This window comes from Castor canadensis, chromosome X (genome assembly GCF_047511655.1).
Source record: "Castor canadensis chromosome X, mCasCan1.hap1v2, whole genome shotgun sequence".
Classification (NCBI taxonomy): Eukaryota; Metazoa; Chordata; class Mammalia; order Rodentia; family Castoridae; genus Castor; species Castor canadensis.
Window position 1 is genome coordinate 42,916,752 of NC_133405.1, and position 18,864 is coordinate 42,935,615.

Here is an 18,864-nt window from a genome sequence, read left to right on the forward strand (position 1 = left end):
TTTAGATTTTAAAAGTATGTAAAGATAGAAGAGGAACTATTTGGGAAGGGGAAGGGACCCAATCAATGGGGGAGGGTGAGGAGGAACAAGAGATGTTGATACGGGAAGTGAATAGGATCAAAGTACATTATATCCATGTATGAAAATGTCACAATGAAACACAGTATTTTCTATAACAAATATATGCTAATAAAAAATTAAGCAGAGAGGTAGGAGTAATATAAATCTGTGGTCTATGGAGCAGAGGCTCCATATGGAAGCAATAGAACTGTGAAAAATGACAGACAGGAACTATCCCAAGTTTTAGAGACCACATGGGTTGTTCCATATAGAGCCAATCTGCTAACACTCCTTAGAGTCTTGAGACTTCTCAACTGAACATGGGAAGGAAAGGCCCAAAGAAATGAACCTCTGTTGACTCAAATTGTGGGAATCTTAATTTAAGAACAGAATATTTAATTCCTTTTTGCTTGGACCTGCTGCATCTAGCATTATTTTAGATGCTGTAGGGTATAGAGCAGAGTACAGCAGCTCTGACCTTAGGTTAGATCCCCAACCTTACTGGGGAGGGAAGAAGTATTTGTGTGAAATAATTATAGAATAATGAAAAGCAGCATTAGAAAAGTGACTGTGGTGGATGTAGCCTAGTATCCACAATGTTTGGGTGGGATGGGCTGTAAGTTAGGAGTAGAAGCTACTGTAGAAGCTGGAATTTACAAGAGCCCTTGACTGGTAAAGAAAGAGGACAAGACCATTTCCCACAGGGAATCCCACAAAAAGAGAGCAGTGAGTGAGTTGAGTGGAGCAGCCTATGGTGACAACACCAACTGGAGGAGAAAAGGCACTCTGAGTGAAAGGACATGGTTGGTCAAGTTGATCACTGTAGACCAGTTTTCTTTCTAAAACCTTTTCTTTCTGATAGCAAGAACCCCAAAATGCCAAACAGATTCAAAGTGTTCCTTATTGGACAATGAAATGAGAGAGCTTCAGAAAACCTTTCATATTCTAAGCATAGACAGTAACCTTTTAGCTCTGTGACCCAAGAGGGACTAAGGTACTTCTGTGTGTCTTGGACAGGACTGGCAGCATTGACATGGAAGAAAAGACAGGAAAAGAGTAATAAAAGTAGAAAGAGCAAGGAAGGGGAGACAGAGAAGACAGGTTGAGTAGCATGGTAGAAAGCAGACAGTACCTCCAATCTAACCCAGGGAAGTCTGTCCTACATATTATCTTTCCCCTGCCTCTCCCAACCCTTTCAGATGGTAACAGAGAATGAAGAATGCTCCTACCCAAAGAAAGGACAAATTTTCCAGATCTGAGCTTTTCTTCTTGGGCAGACTGTGATCAGTTACTCGCTTACCATTTCTCCCAACTCTAGGCTTTATACTGATTGTGTTTATGTTCATTTCTAGGCCCACTCAGACCTACTTTTTCCTTAGCCTGTAGGTTTATGTTAATTTCTGAGATTATTCTTTCCTGAGTCCAATTTACTTTATGAGCCAAGCTGCTCACTTCCCGCTGTTTTGTTTGTAGCTGCTCCTTCTAAATGTTTAACAATGATTACTCGCTGCTCCATTGTAGCAATTGATGACCAGTATGCAGCCAGCTTTCAGCTATTCAGAAGCTGATGCAACCACTCCATGAAGGAAGCAGGTTTCTTGCAAACTCCTTCTCCCCCACCTTTCTCCCACTTCTTGTTTTCCCTCCACTTTCCTGTTTAGGAATCCCTCATGCAAGATTGGAGGGAGGCAAAAATGATGAACAACAGTAACTCATCCTTTTGTCAGGTGACCAATAACTGTGGGTTGTTGTTTTTTCTTTTCTTACAGAAATTTAGAGAATAAAAAGAAAACAATATTTATCTATTTTGTAAGAATCTCAAGTATTCCTATTCTGTTCTTCCCAATTAAAATGAATATTTAGAACTGTTTTCTTTTTTCCTTGAGTGTAATAAGATCAATATTTTCCTGTCTTCTGGAATCCTGTCCACATTTTGAATACTCAGCTCCACACTACATAGGTCCCATTCTCTCGCTCTGAATCCCACTACATTTAGATTGCTATATGATTCTAGTGATTTGAATCAGTTTCTTTTTTGGACTGAAAACAGACTATGTCCCTAAAGACACATCTTAAAGTTGGATGGTTTTTAAGAATTTATTAATCAGGTTCTGCACATGTCCCCAGATGTGCTTCTGACTACTTAAAGAACTCTGTACCTTTCATTAATAGAAGATATTTACACCAAACATTACATTCCAGACATAGCAGTATTGTCAACAGCCCTTTTGCTATTAGCAACCCCTCTGCAAGGCTAGAAGTCCCCATTTGCAAAGTATTTCTTCTTGACAACTTCTTCCAGGGCTTAGAGAATGTAGAGTGAATCCAATCTGGTCTGGGACTTTGGCCTCTGGAGGTCCCATACAGATACAAAGTCAATGTAACTATTTGAGAGAGTCTTCTTAAGATATATTGTCATTAGCCTTTCAAAAAAACATTCTGGCAGTCTCTAAAGCTGATTTAGAACTGAACACATACTTCTAGTACTGTTGCCAATTTAGTGTATGTCTGATCTATGCAACTCAAATCCAGAAGATCAGGAATAACATCTTTCTCTTTTGTTTCCTTATTCTGTCTCAAGACAGAACTGAGGATGGTATAGTAACATAATTTTTAAATTTTTAAAAAATATTATATTATTGTACAAGGGGTATATTGTGACATTTACAAAAGTACCTATGATATATCTTAAATTTATCCCCTCCGTCATTCTCCTTTATCTCCCCTCCCTCCATTCCTGGAATAGTTTCAACAGGTCTCATTTTTCCATTTTCACATGAGTACATAATATTTCCACTATATTCACCTCCTACACCCTTTCCTTATGTCCTCCCCACTCCACCAGTACCAACCTCAGATAGGATTTGTTTTACCTTCCTGTCCTCTGTTTTTGAAAAAAGACATTTCTGTTTAAGATAGTTATACAGAGAATTTCATTATGACATTTCCATGTATATATGTATTGTATCCTGAATTGGTTCATCCCCTCCATTTTTCTCCTTTCTACCTTAGTCCCCTTCTTATGGTAATCTCAACAGGTTTAAAGATTCTACATTCATTCTTCTATAGAAAGTACATCAACCATATTCATCTTCTTTACTTCTTTAACATAATTTTAAAAGCTAAGTTCTACATTCATACTGTGTAGGTTTGAATTTTGGCTCTACTACTAAAAATAGTACAATCTTAGCTATGTCCTTTAACCTCTGTGTGTCTCAGAGCCTTCCTAGGAGAATGCCTCCCAGTTTTACTGTAGGTATTAAATGAGTGAATACATGTCAAGTCCCTAGGACAGTGCCTGCAACACAGTAGGCATTCTACAAACATAAACTATTCTGCTAGGGAGAAGTGACAAAAGAATGGAGACTTCAGTTCCTGATTTACCATTTGATGGGCCTTATGGTCCTTCTCTCTCTCCTAACTTTAATCCCGCCCTTCTATGCTTCTCATTTTTTGTATGTAGGTCCCCACTCTGATGATGGATACCCAGTTCTCTGAGTTCACACCAGACATCACTCCCATCATGCTGGCTGCCCATACCAACAACTATGAAATTATCAAATTGCTTGTCCAAAAACGGGTCACTATCCCACGACCCCATCAGATCCGCTGCAACTGTGTGGAGTGTGTGTCCAGTTCAGAGGTAGACAGCCTGCGCCATTCCCGTTCCCGACTGAACATCTATAAGGCTCTGGCAAGCCCCTCACTCATTGCTTTATCAAGTGAGGACCCCATCTTAACTGCATTCCGCCTGGGCTGGGAGCTCAAGGAGCTCAGCAAAGTGGAGAATGAGTTTAAGGCTGAGTATGAGGAACTCTCTCAGCAGTGCAAACTCTTTGCCAAAGACCTGCTGGACCAAGCTCGGAGTTCCCGGGAACTGGAGATCATCCTCAACCACCGAGATGACCACAGTGAAGAGCTTGATCCCCAGAAGTACCATGACCTGGCCAAGCTGAAGGTAGCAATCAAATACCACCAGAAAGAGGTAAGCTGAAGTCATCTCTGTTTTCAATGAGTTTTAAGACCTCCAGAGTCCAGAGCAGCAAAGCAGGAGTCAGCATTGTTTTACTATTGGACTTCTAACAAATGAATGGTTGGACAGGCTTCACAAACCGTTAGGTTTATTCGTCTGTGACACAGACAGTCTCTGTATATACCCATTCTGACCAGAAAAGTAGCCACCTGAGCCTTTGAAAGAAAAGCACTCATTCATTTAACAAACATTTACTGTGCAGTGTTCTAGGTGATTGGGATGCAGAAAACAGGCCCTGGACGTGCTTTCATGGAGCAATACAAGCTATTGTTGAACATTAAGTAAATGATAACTTTAGTGAATATGTTAACTAATAACTAAAATAAGCTCCCTAAAGGAACAGTGATCTGTGAAAGCATATAACAAGAATCCTGTCCTATATCCTGGGGCCATGGGAACAGTGATTACAGAAGGTTTGCCTTACAGATGCTGGTAATTCTTGAAGCAACTGAGTACCCAGAAGCCCCTTAGCAGGAGGGTTGAAATATGCACTTGAAAACTAAGAGTCATACTCAGGGTTTGCAGTTCTATAGAGACTGGAAAAATGTCTGCTAGTATGTACCCCCTCAAGGTAGGCTAGCTCAAGCAGATCACAGGAGCAGCTTTGCTTTCTAGCTAGGCCAGACTTACAATCTAGAAAGCACTGTTCTATGTCATTGTACCCAAAAATTTGGGGGAACCCCTGAGGAAGCCAAATTTCTTCTTTAAGAAGGAAGCACAGGACTGTATGAAGATCCGGGGCCACAGAGCCAGAGCAACTGAAGATGGAATTCCAACCCACTAGCTGTGTGACCTCAGAAAGTCACTCAACTTGTTGGGGCATTAGTTTTCTCATTTATAAAACAGACAAGACAATAGTTTCTCCGCTCCACAGGGCTACTGTGGGCAATCAATGATAAAAGCTTGTGTTCAGTGCATGGAACAGGAGGTGCTTTAATGTTCAATTCAATCTCTCTTCCATACTCCCTAAATTCAGATTCAAACATGTGGAACCAAGAGTGTCTGCCAGTTGAAGGGCAACTAACAGCAGCATACCATCATGGACCCAGGCTCTAAGACAAGTAACATCATGTGTTCATTAGCTCCCTTCCTGTCAGACACACACACACACACACACACACACACACACACACACACACACACACACACTATGCCTTTAAAAAAAGGCAAAAACAAGTACCAGCAGTAACTTTTGTGTTGTTAGACAGGGTCTGGCTGTACAGTCTGTAGCCTAGGCTGCCCTAAAACTCATGATCTTATGTCAAGTTTCCAAGTGCAGGGATAGATTACAGGTGTGCAAATCACTACACCTGGTCCAAGGGCAACTTTGAAAGGGATAAAAATGACAAAGGAGAAACATGGCTATACTGGGAGAGGTAATAAGTGAATAGGCTCACTCCTGAATCTCTTCATCCTATATTTGGTATTTATTTGCTTTAACTCACTTTTCTATTCTGGAAAAGGAGGATGATAATAGGATCACTTACTTCTCTGGAGAACTGTAAAGGATTAATCCAAAGATAATGTGCTTATGAATAAAACAACAATGAGCATACAGTAGGCATTCAACAAATATTGGCTGCTGTTATTATGCACTTTCATTGTTAAACATGGAGAACCCATGGTATATAGTCTGATTCTTTGTATCAAAATTACAGGTAATAGATATAGCCAAGGTCCCCCCCCAACTCCTCTCTACCTCTCACAGCTTTGCTGTTGATGTGTAGTGTCAGTGTGCTGAGTAGGTCTACCATAAAGCCTAATTGATTTTTCTACATTTTGACATATGTACTATATATTTCATTAATGATATATATCACAGTTTCAGTGAATTTTTTTCACTTTACATAAATTGCTATAATGTTGCGAGGAAAAAAACTCACAGGTGTTTTTAGAACATGATTTACTTCTAAGTGACAGAATGGTTAATGGGAATAGAATTATTTAAAACATAGATGTTGCAGAATATGACTAAATTTTCCATTGCTTACCTCACTGGCTAGGAGATAATCTTCACAATTTTAGGCTCTCTCCAGTTCCACTGAGAATTGATAAAGCATTTATTTTCTAACAATTTCACTACTGTATATTTCATCACTTTTTTTCTTATTAGATCATCTTCCAACTCTTTTATGACTTAAACCCTTCTGCTCATACAATCTTCAGTTGCCAGTTTTAGTTACTGCTCCACTTGGAAACCACTCATGACTTTCTCACTCTTGGGGGAATCTGTTTGGTACATGACCACAGAATCACTCTTGGCTTCTACATTAACTGCCCTCAACCTTCGTTGATTTTCTTGTCATTGTTTTCTCTTTGTCTTAGTCCTTTTAACGTCCTGAGAATTTGTTCCCATTTTCCTTATTTCACAATTTCCCTTATTATTGCTATTACAGAATATATTTATATTACTATATGTTCATATGATATATTTTCAGATATTATTATACCAACATGAATGTACCCAGGGGTTATGTTTCTTTTTTAAATTAGGCATCAGAGATTCCAACATTGTTTCTTAGAGCCATGTAGCCATTTTCTGTGAACATTAAAGTAAAAGGAGTCATTTAGTAATAAGATATATATTAAGAAAAATATGCCATTTTAACACGTTTTTCCATTTATGTTTTAATGGCATTAGGTACATTCATGATGTGCAACCACCATCACTAGGATTCATTTTTGAAGACTCATAAGTCTGGGGGTGTTGATTTTCTTTCAATAGTAAGCCCAAAAGTAAAGCAAAGTAGCACCTCTTATGTACTCAAAATTAGGGATGTTCACCAGTATTACAAAAGTAATACAGAAAAGCATTGTATTTATGCAAAGATCACTGAATTTTAAGCTTGGTGCTATTCACTGATCATTATGAATTATACTGGATCATTTCAGACAGAGCACATTCCAAGTCCTTATTTATAGCATGTTTAAAGAGTGATTCTAAAATTCAATGTCAACAATTTTCTAATAAAAATATAATTTCATAGAGCCACACAAACTCAAATATGACTTAGTTTAATCCCAAAGCCTAAGACTTCAAACACATTTTGAGACCATATTTTACGTCAAATTTTCCAAGACAAATTATTTTAGCAATGGTCATAGATCAGTTTTAACTTAATTCTTTTTTCTTCAAACTTAGCCACACTGATTAGTAGGTCAGGTTTGGGCATTTAGATTATATCTTAAGGTTTATACTCTAAAGGCATTGCTTTGGAAATGGACCAATAGTCTTAATTGTGACTTTAACTTCACTATAAACTCTGTAACTCTTCCCAATCTGTGAGTTACAGGTTTTTTTTAAATCTCTGGTTTTACTGAGCCTTAAATAAGTAGAGCCTATGATTTCTCTCTATTCAATCCATGTGTCTAGGTTAAAGCTGAACACTCTCACTTTCTTGAACAAATAAGTGACATCCTTGTTTTTCGTCATTTTACCTTTAGTGTGTATGGTAAGAAACAGAATCTTGTGAATCAACTGTTTCCAATAATTCAGGTAACTTTGAGAACTTCATTCTTATGAGTCTGAGCTGAGGAAGCAGATATATATTTATAATCCAGTCTTTAAAGAATTCAAACATACACACAGTTATTAGGGACAAAAACATTAAAAAGGTCATGATCTTGATCATTTACTGTATATCATGCAATAAACTTATCTCCAATCTTTTGCAGTAGAAAGTCTCTTCATGTGGGATATGATGAAACCAGGCAGCCAAATTATTTTTGGGGACACAAATAAATGAGTGAAGCCTAACTTTATCCTTCTGTTTTATCTATGAGAAGTGAACTTGGTTTTTTTATGTTAGACAAATCCCTCAAATCACTCAGAAGCATATAGTACGTGTGCCAACTTGTCAAGGAGAAAACCATATTGTGTTAGTGAATCACACCCCAGGATCCGGTGGAACACATTCCACCAGACTGTGTTCAGGAGACCCTGAAAAAATTGGACCCATTTTTTAAAATACAGTTTTTCAGATGACCTTTAGTCTTTAAAGAAGGCCGGTAAAGGAATGGACAATAATTATCTCCAGAGCCAAAATTACTCAAATAGAAATGACCTCCAGATGGAAATGAGACAATTATGCTAAAAGAAATTTTAAAAGGTCGTATTTTCTACTTGATTCCATGCTTGTTACCAGTTGAACCATGAGGTTCAATCTTCAGGGATACTTAGGGAACTTCCTCAGTGTCTATAATCAGGAATAAGACAAAACAGATATGCCACTTCTCCATTCATTAGTGCTATCCCTGATGACACCTTGGACAATCTTTTAAAGCATGCTACGAGAAATGAGGAAACACTCAGCATAAATAGATGCTTTCTCAGTGGGTAGAGGTACTATAAGGGAGAGGCATCAAGGACTCCTGCACGAGGGAAAGGAACTCAAAGATAAATCCACTCATACCTTAAATTTCAGAGGGACAACATGTCTCTTTAAGCGTGAGCTAGGGGCTGGGATGTAGCTTATGTGCAAAATCCTAGGTTTGTTTCCCAGCACTGTTCAAAAAATGAGCTAAAAAGCTGTAGTCCATAAAAACAGGCAACATTTTTTTCTGAAAGTGAGCTACAACACAGGTGGTTTCTAAAGCTGGTAGTTAGGGGATTGTTCACAATTAAAAATGTAAAAGGCGCAGTTTCAAGAAAGGCCAGTGTTCTCCAAAATTTAATAAAAAATAAAACTATTTAAAATTATTATGATGAAGCTGGGTCATGCTGAGGTAGTAGGATTATTAAGATCTAGGCAAACCTGGGGTAGATAGTGAGACCCTGTCTCAAAAAAAATAAGGTCAGGCATTGTGGTGCACATCCGTACTCCCAGCTTCATGGATATGTAGGTAGGAGGATTGTGAACTGAGCCAGACAAGGTAAAAGCATAAGTCCATATCTGAAAAATAACTAAAAGCATAAAGGGCTGGGTGTATGGCTCAAGTGGTAGACACCTGCCTGGCAAGCATGAGGCCCTGAGATCAAGTTCAAGAAATGCCAAAGTTGAATGAACAAATGAATAAATAAATAAATAAATGACCAAGATTGCCAGAATTTGTTGCAATCTAGAGACATGTATATTTAGGTGCTTTCAACAATATATTTTGTTAATGGCATCTTTAATTGAAGCAATCTGAAACAGTAAAGTTGTGCTTTATAACTGTGTCTCCTTACTCCACTTTACACTAGTCCTTGTATTAAAGTAAAAAATACTTCTTGAGACATTTTCAGCATTTTTCTAGGGTATTTAAAATGAAATTGTGACAAAGGATAAAGTGTCGACTGATTTTCCTTGATAAAATGCAGTTCCATTCCTCAAAGTTATAATGTTGATTGCCTTCAAGGATTCCTTATTACCCTGAAGACAGGTGACATTTGAGATGAATGGGTATTTGTATCTGTACGTAGAAATAACTGCCGAATAAGTTCAGGAACTAGGATTTAATTTTAGTTTTGAGATTTTCTGTTGGTTAGGTGGGTGGTTGGCTGGCTGTCTGGTTTTTTTGTTTTCTTAACTTATATAAGCAGACGAAAATCAAGTTTTAAATGGAGTCTGGAAAGAGTAGTTTCTGAAAAAATAGGAAGTATACTCAAGAAGAATCACTAAACTTACTTGTAGTCTATTAAGATAAGTCTATTAGTACAAAAAATACAATATCAGCTTTTCTGTAAGAAAACAGCTGCACAAATATAGTTGGATCATGATGGGTTAATAATGTTCAGAGTTACATAACCCCCTCAGGAACAAAGTCTTAGGCTTAAATGGAATATAATTCATTATTTCCTGAGGGCTTTTTCATTATAGTTTTTTCCTCATTATTATTCCTACTAGAACCCAAATAGACTTTCTAAAAGAATTTAATTTGATAAAAAATAAGTTCCAAAGATGAAACAAAAGCTTGTTCCAAATTAAAACTTTGATAGGAAGTAATAGAATATGGAATCTTTAGTCTCCTATAAAACAATTATAAAACTATTGGATAATCCTTATATGTCAAATAGACTTTCAGGTATTCTCATAAAGACAGTTTTCAGATATTTCTAAAAAGTCCTTTATTTCATGTATTCTAATCCATTATCAGATATACTAAAGACTTTGAAACTGTATCATTTTATTTGTTCCTTGTTATTATTAAAGATAAGCAGAAAATTATTATAACTCAGATTTAATAAATCTTAAAGGGCTATGTTCAGAGATTTGTTAGAGATCATCTGACAGGCCAGAAGTAGAACTTCAGTCTTTTGGTATAATACTTTCTCTGATTATACTCTACTACCCTCTGTTGCATGGAGTTATTTTATGCCAGTTTGGTAACCACCAAATTCACTTCCAAGTAATTTAATATGACCACAAATTCTTTGATTTGTGAATGAAAGTTTATTAAGTTAAAATCTTTTAAAGCAAAGCAATAAATTTGTTTGGATTAATTTACTAATACAGATCATAAAAATTTATAATCTAATAATTGTAATCTAACCTATAATTATAATCTAATGAAGTAATCATCACACATAAGGATGCAAATATGCATATCTGCCCACACACTTTAGCTAAAGTACATAAGAGTGAAAACTTAACCCATCTAATCTACTCCACTGTCATCTATTAGCCTAGCTTCCTTGGTTTTAACACCTTTAAGCTTGTCTTGTAATGATAAGCTTTTCTCCCTTTCTATTCCTCCATTACACATACATACACACACACACACACACACACACACACACACACACACACAAACTAGCTTTGGCATTGGTCACAAGAAGGTCCAGTATAGGGATACTTTTGGTACAGGACCAGCCAATCACTTCATTCTCCTGGAGGACATTCAAGATTTCAATCACAGGTACCCAATCAGTGGACTAACTTAATACTTTTCCCTGTAATTGAGCTTTTAGGTACATGACATATGTCAACTACAAACCAGCTATTTCTATCAACTAGGGTTAGGTAATTTTCATAAAACAAAAACACAGGTTGGCTCATAAGCCTGCTTAGGAAAAAACTCAATACAATAGCTTTCCAATCTGAACTGCTGCAAAACTCTTGACAATTTAGTAACATCCTTCTCTTAAAAACACTTCCCCCACTAGCTCGTTTCTAAGTACTTTTCTAATTTCTTACTTCCTAAATTTATTTCTGAACACTTTTAACTGTATTCCTAATTCTTTTGCATATAACAAACATACTTAATAAAACAGTCCACTTCTTGGAGTAGGGTTACATCTCGCAATTCATGCAATCAAAGCAAACACGAAAATATGTCTTGTTTAGTCTTGACGTACCATTGTAGTTCATCTCTCCAGGTGACCCAGACAAACAAAACACTAGGCAGATCAACATATTATGAAGTTGTAGCACATTTCTGCTTTGACTCCTAAGAACAGTGTTTACCATTAGTGATTTTTCCGCTTGTTCAAGTCTTTATCTTGTTTCAATTTCTGGTGTTATTGTATAGATTTCTCTTGATGCTGTTTTGACAGCCTGCTTGAGTTAGTATGATCACTTATGTTCTCTCATAAGTGCTTGACAGTTTTAATAAGCTCATACTCATCTGTTCTGGAATTATTATAAATTCCATATTTCAGAGTTCTGGTTGGAGTGATAGCTACCCTTCAGTACCTATCATGTTTGAGGAGCATAAGGTCTGCCCTTTTTCATCTAAGTTGTTCATCAAAAAGAATTTAAAATAGACTGGAAGTCTCTCCTTAGATATGTTTCCTGATTTTGTTCAGGTATGCTTTGAGTTTTTTATATTGTTTATTCATTTATTCATATGTGCATAGATTGTTTGGGCCATCTCTCCCCCCTGCCCCTTCTTTCTCCCCCCCAACCCCCCTTGCTTCCAGGCAGAACCTGTTCTGCCTTCTTCTCCAATTTTGTTGAAGAAAAGACATAAGTGGTAATAAGAAAGATATAGTGTTTTTGGTAGTTTGAGATAAAGGTAGCTATACAGAGAGATTCCTAGCATTGCTGCCATGCACATGTGTATTGCAACCCACATTGGTTCATCTCTACTTGACCTGTAGTGGCCTCTGTCAGTTTAAGATTAGTTCATTCGCTCCCTTTGAGTTTTATTTTATCACAAAATTATAGCCTGATTTCCTGAAGTCCAAATTCCCTATGGGAGTGTTTATCTTCTCTGACTGCTCTTAAACCTTTTATTAAAGCATGGGTTCTATCTTTTAACTTTTACTTAGTTCCTTTGTTATTTTTCTTCTTACTAAATGTGAGTGTGTCACTAAATAGCTTTCTTTGTTTAACTGCTATCGCTATTCGTTATAAACTGCTCTATTGATAGGGAGGGAGAGATAAACTGTTTCTTTTTGTTTTCTCCCTACTCTATTTATACTAATTTTTGACAAACCTGCATATCTACTGTCCTACACTGGGAAAGTTTGTCCTGTTATTGTAGCAGCAAAGTTTCACAATCTGCTACCTAGCATGGCTTATAATTATGTACAGTAATTGGTCTATGCTGTAATTTTTATTTTTTACTATTTGTTTGCTCCTCCAAATCTCTGGATCTTCATCTGCTCTTATCAGTTTTTCCACATAGTAGGGAGTTGGTTATGGAACTTTCTCACACTGATACGCTGAATAACTCTGCAAGTTCTTCTGATTTTTCAAAGGGATCTATGGTAACTGTTCTGGATATAGAATTATCTTTATTAAATTTGTTAAATTACCTTATCTTAAAAGTCAGTGGCAATACTGACTTTTCATGTTTCTCCAATTACTGTTAATCCAAACAAGATCTGGTTATATAATTGCTACTCATTTATCTTTAAAGGCAGCTATTACCAATGCACTCAGACATCATTTAATATTAGATACAGTATCTGTCATGTTGGTTAGTTCTTCAATCTTCTGTATTAAATGCTGCTTTAAACCTTTTGACTATAATATGTTTTAGTATTCTACATAAATTGGTTTCCACCAGTGTGGGTTATCTTTTGCATGTCATTTCATCACAATTTTCATATACCACATTCTCCAATCATATACGTTAACATCTTTACCAAATTGGTTACTGACATCATGAGATGCAAAGGTCATTTTCTAGGAAGGAAGTCCACGGTGTCCATGGATTTTTCTGAAGGGTAGCTATTCTTCAAATAGAAGTATAATACTATATGGCATGGAATTGTTATAATCACTGAAATTCCTGCACATTTATTTGGTCACTCTCTGTTTTGGTGTGGAAGTGCTTCAAAAATTTTATTTTCCCCTTCTGATTGATACAGAATTATTGTGTCTAAATACCAGTCCACATTTTGTTTAGATTCATTATTCTACCTCTCAATATCCCTACCTCTCAATAAGAATCATTGCTAGGTTGAAGTTGTAGTGATTATATTGTAATAATTCTACAAACCTTTGTTTAAATTCAGTTATGGCCAAGAAGATACACTTGTGAAATATCATCTGAGCCTAAGTGTAACTTTACATTGGTGAATAGTGTTTGTAAGGCTGTGTCCAACCATCTTAGGACTTCTTTTGTTTGTTATTTGGTACAATGTGACATTTCCATTTTGGGAACAAAGTTGCAAGGTAGTTGCAATGTGGGTCAGCATTTGTGGGAACAGTCCTTCATTAGAACATCTTGGATCCAGCATTTTCAAATGTTTCTCCCTGGCAACAGTCACCTGAAAACCTTTCTGTAGTCATAGTATCTTGTCAATGTTGCTATCTCAGAATTATTTTCCTTTTTCTACAATAGCATGCTTTGTTTGATAAATTCTCTTTTAAAGAGCCAGTAAGGAGTTACATCTTTTCAAATACAAGTGTCCCAACATCGTCATATCAATGTGAACATATTGTCTATAATATCATCCTGGAGAATATTTCCCTTTTAATTTCTATCCATTATACAACAGTGAAATTAAGTCCCAAGATGTGATAGAGTTCATCAGCTCTTCATCCTGTTGTTAGGTACAGTAGATTCGTTTCTTAGTTATTATTAGCTACTATTATCAGGAATCCTAATAGAAGAACAAGTATAAGTAAAGGTAAAACTACATCACTGAAGTCAGAGCTTTATGAACAAAAAAAGAAGAACTGCCTTTGCTGAAAAGAAATCAAGTATTACTTTTTCTAACAGTTTTTAGTAATGAAAATGTGCAGAGCTAGGAGAAAACTCTTATTGCTAATATCTAGAAGGATTAGAATATATTTGAAACAGAAAAATAATCTGTTCCCACATGTCAGACAGTGCAAATTGGGTCTTAATCACTGCTTAAGTCATCATTTACATCAGGGAGGACACCATCATGTAAGTCATCGATGTCGATCATAGCTTCATCTATGTCAAGGACTAGGTCTTCATCTTCTCTTAGTGAAAGTATTGATTCTAAGTCAGAAAGATCAGCAAGATCTGGTAGTGAAGCTTCCTCGGAAGGAGATGCATTTGCTCCAGCCCCTTCTGATCTACCATTTTGTTGTACACTAGGAACTTGTTGTTCTTGTGAAATAAATTGCAAAAGATCTTCAGCTATTCTTATTAACTCAGCTACACATTCAACAAGTTCACTTACTAGCACAGGAATTGACTTCGACTCCATGCTTCAGTGTTTTTCTCACCAGGTAAATTATGATTAAAAGCTGTATCAAATGGACTCTTGACAACAATAGGTCCTGTAGAGGTGACAATGGTTCTTTAGTTTGTTTAAATGAGAAATGATGATGTTGATTTGATTATGGTGATGATGGAGTATAAAATATGCCAGTGGTTCTGCAGAACTTTCGAATGATGTTGACGAACCTTCCACAAAATATACAAATGGTATTCTTATTAATAGTGAACTGCTATTATGATCCTCAAATTGTCACAGCCAAGAGAAAACAGCAAAGCAGATCTAATAACAAAAAAGATGAATACACATATTAGTATCCTTGATTCTTCATCCATCCTACAGGTTCTAACTACAGAATACTCCTATCAAGAGTTGTTCATAATGATGAAAGGGGATCTCTAGCTATTGTGCCTAATTTCCGAATGTACTGCTTCTCCTTTCTTTGAATTTCTCATGGTCTTTGTCTTTTGTTTGGGGATTTGAGACCACAGTGATCATAGGTAGTTTACCTTTCTTGAACATCTCTATTGAAAAAAGATACATCCACTTGGGTCCTTTAACTCTGTCTTAATTAGCATCTTTATCTCATTGACATTTATATCTGGAGCTGCTAAATGTTTTCTAATTTTACTAATTAATTCATTTAAAAAATCCATTCATTAAAGCTTCAAATTAACTTGCATCATGAGAACAGATGCTCTTGTGAAATAAATCACAAACTCTTCAGCTTTCTTAAAAACTGGGCTATACAGTCAACAAGTCCACCAACTAATACAGGAATTGACCCAAACTCCATGCCTCGATGATACTAAAATATGTAATAAATAGACTCTTGGTGACAATGGATCTTTGACAATGGTTCTTTTATTGGTTTGAATGAGAAATGAAGATGTTGATTTGATTATGATGGTGATAGCATACAGAATGAGGGCAGTGGTACTACAGAACTTTTTGATGATGTTTGTGGAGTATGTGGTAAATGAAAGTCTCACATTCTCTGTCTTCTACCAAACTTTGGACAACTGTAGTTATAAAATTAGCTCCTTAGTTGTTTCCCTTTACTGCTGATCTTCCATATTTAGCAGCTAGCTCCTACAGCTTTGTCTAAAGATATTGTGTTATTTTCATCTGCATGTCTTGTGGGCTCTACAGTGCTTTTTTCTGAGCAAATATATATTTCTGTAAGGCAGTATTCTTTGTTTTAAAATCTAGGTATTGGAGCCAGGCATGGTGCACACTTGTAATCTCACCACTTGGGAGGCTGAAGCAGCAAGATCGTGAGTTTCAGGGCAGTTTGGGCTACATAGTCAGTTCTAGGCCATCCTGGGATACATAGTGAAACCGTGTCTCAAAAGTTATTTAAAAATCTAGGAGTTGGCCCAATATAATCTACCTGCTACATGTGTCTGCCTTATCACTCCTTACTCACCTTAAAATGACTTCATTAAGGATGCAAATTTTTAGTAATTTAATATATCTCATATTGCTGAGTCATTTGTTTGCTTTATTTATAACATGTTCACTCTTTCTCCTCTACTTACTAGTAGTGCTAAAATTTTTGTTCCTATCTCCTGAGGTTTCTTGTATCCATGCCATAGACTATAAATTGAACTGAGAAGGGAGCTGAGTTGGAAACCAAGACTGCATGGTCTGCATTAGGTTTTTGTGGGGATGAATTGCCTCCTCTTTCATTCCAAATAGATTATTCTGTTTTTACAGTCTGATGAACTGCCAAATGACTTACATGAACTGCTAAATTTCTTTTGCTGATTTCTTTTCATGTATTCCTTTACAAAACTGTTTTTCTTATAATAGTCCTTTTCATATTTTTGCATTTATTAGAGCATATATCTATAGTCTATAGCTGATCAGAATGACCAAATTTTTTTCTTAGGTATATCTACACATTAGATTTCTGCCTACTAATCCTGTAATTAGACTGATTTTCTTTCTCTAGCCTCATTCAGAGGATACATCTGACTCCTTTAGGATACAACCAAGTCAATTATTGTCCAATTTCCATAAGTTCTAGGCAAAGCAAATCCAAACAAGCCATAGGCTTCCCCTCTGGCTGTTTGTACTCCTTAGATATTTATTGAAGTACAACAAATCATCAGCCAGATGGTCTATAATTTTCACATGGAGTCTGCTGGACTCCACAGGGACTGGTTTCACCCACTCAGTTATATACTATCTCCAATTAGCCTAAATCCTGTCAGATTATTATATTTTTTGTCCAAAACCCTACATTTTCCCATTAAGTTTACACTGCACTGCATTTTTGCATTGTGTTATCTATAACTAGCTTATATTTTATTGTTTACTTATGTCTTTGTCTGTTTCCTACTCTATCCTGACAAAGTAAACTAAAATACAAGTTTCATGAGATTAGGAAATGTGTCTGCTTTGTTTTCTGCTCCATTTCTAAGCACAAAAGAGTGGCTGCCACTCTAGGTAATCACTAAATATCCTGGAATGAAATAAAGAAGGGAAGAAGGGAGGCAAGAACAATTTTAGCTTACTCACTCAATAAATACTATCAGTTAAAAGACAAATCAATTCATCAAAATATACACTTAATAAAATAAAAGACAATCCACAAATTGAAAAAAATATTCACAAACACATATCTGACAAAGAATTTGTAGCCAGAATATATTAAAACCCTACAAATAATAAAACAAAGATAAGCAACCCAATTAAAAATGGGCCAAAAAAGCTGGGCATGATGGCATATCCCTGCAATCACAGCATTTGGGAAGCCAAGGCAGGAGCCTCTGTCTTAAAAAATGGACAAACGATTTGAACAAATATTTCAAAAGAAGAAAACAGCTAATAAGCCCATAAAAATGCATCCAACAACATCATTTGTGGAGAGCAGATTATGAGAAGCTTAGATGTACTCAATGTTCTGTAGGCTGAATTCGGCACAGCCCTGGCCACAGAATAAGGTGAGAATAAGATGCAGAGCAGCTGCTTTTCCTAAGATGTTTCTACAGGCTGAGATTGGCACATCCCCTCCCCAGCCACAGAAGAGGAAAATGCAAAACACCTGCTTTTCCTAAGTTGTTTACGTTGAGAGAGTTAGATTGCAGGTTTCTATTGTTACAATGTCACACCTCTCCCCAAGAACTGCTGCTCCACCCTGTTTACCATTGGGTATAAAAGACTCGCTGAAGGAGGATGCAGGTGGAATGCTGATGCTGCTGATGGCTGGTGTGTGTCTCCCAGCTTCCTGAACCAAGGATTCTACAGTGCAAGTCAGAGGATTTTTGGCTGGGAGGATTTTGGCTTTTGCTTTTGGGCTTTTGGCTTTTTGATGTGGGAGGCTTTGTAAGGGAAAAGGATTGCTGAAGGGAAAAGAATTGCTGAAGGACAGTTGCTGAAGGGGAATTGCCAAAGGGGAATTGCTAAAGAGGGATTGATAGAAAGTCTACACTGAGAACTTTATACATAGGCTTTAGAAAAGCTAAGTTAGAGAAAAGCTAAAAAGAACATGGGACAGTACAAGTCTGAGCACCAAGGCTTTAAGAAAGCTAAAGAAAGAACATGGGACAGTGCAAGTCTGAGCACCAAGGCTTTAAGAAAGCTAAAGAAAGAACATGGGACAGTGCAAGTCTGGGGGTAAAGATGTTAAGAGAGATTATGCTAAAGAAAAGCTAAGAGAAAACATGGGACAGAGAGAATCTAAGGAAAGAGACTTTGAAGAACAAAATAGAAGACTTTAAAAGCAAAGTTTTGAGGAAAGACTTTAGAAGTAAGGTTTTAAAGAATTGTATAGGATTAAGACCTTAAAGAATAAAGATAGAAAAAAGAAGCAGAGTAAATGAAGAGAATAATAGAGAAAAGAAGCAGTAAGGATTGTGTGTCTCCACCCAGGCACCCAACATACCTGGCCCCACTTTCTGTCTGTCTGTCTATCCTGTGTCTTTTCTGCATCTCCACCCAGTTAGGCCCAGTTAGGTTTAGTAATAACCAGGAGCAAGAGAAAGTTCACTCCAACAAGGGAGTGAGAAAAAAGCTCGCTCCAATCAGTCATGAGGAAAATGTAAATTAATATCAGAATAAATTGTCACAATACAATCAATAAACTAACAAAAATTAAATACTGACAAGACCAAATGTTGATGAAGATGTAGAACAACCATATTTCTTATACATTGTTGGTGTGAGTATAAAATGGTAGCAGTTTTTTTGGTAAAAC

The 18,864-nt window shown here is 36.6% G+C and overlaps 2 protein-coding genes across 2 annotated transcripts in view; one reads left to right on the forward strand and one right to left on the reverse strand.

Annotated features, from left to right (window-relative positions):
- Trpc5 (transient receptor potential cation channel subfamily C member 5) overlaps nucleotides 1-18,864 on the forward strand; it is a 271,334-nt gene that overhangs the window by 161,949 nt on the left and 90,521 nt on the right. Inside the window, exon 3 of the mRNA XM_074063343.1 lies at nucleotides 3,524-4,045. Coding sequence (XP_073919444.1) covers nucleotides 3,524-4,045 — 522 coding nt within the window. The remainder of the gene's footprint in view (nucleotides 1-3,523; nucleotides 4,046-18,864) is intronic.
- Nucleotides 14,313-14,648, reverse strand: Trpc5os (TRPC5 opposite strand). The gene has a single exon (XM_020152084.1). It carries the CDS (start codon nucleotides 14,646-14,648, stop codon nucleotides 14,313-14,315), a length of 336 nt encoding a protein of 111 aa, XP_020007673.1.

Excerpts from the sequence above, each read along its gene's own strand:
- Trpc5os (XM_020152084.1), bottom strand. The coding sequence starts at position 14,648 with ATGGAGTCGAAGTCAATTCCTGTGCTAGTAAGTGAACTTGTTGAATGT.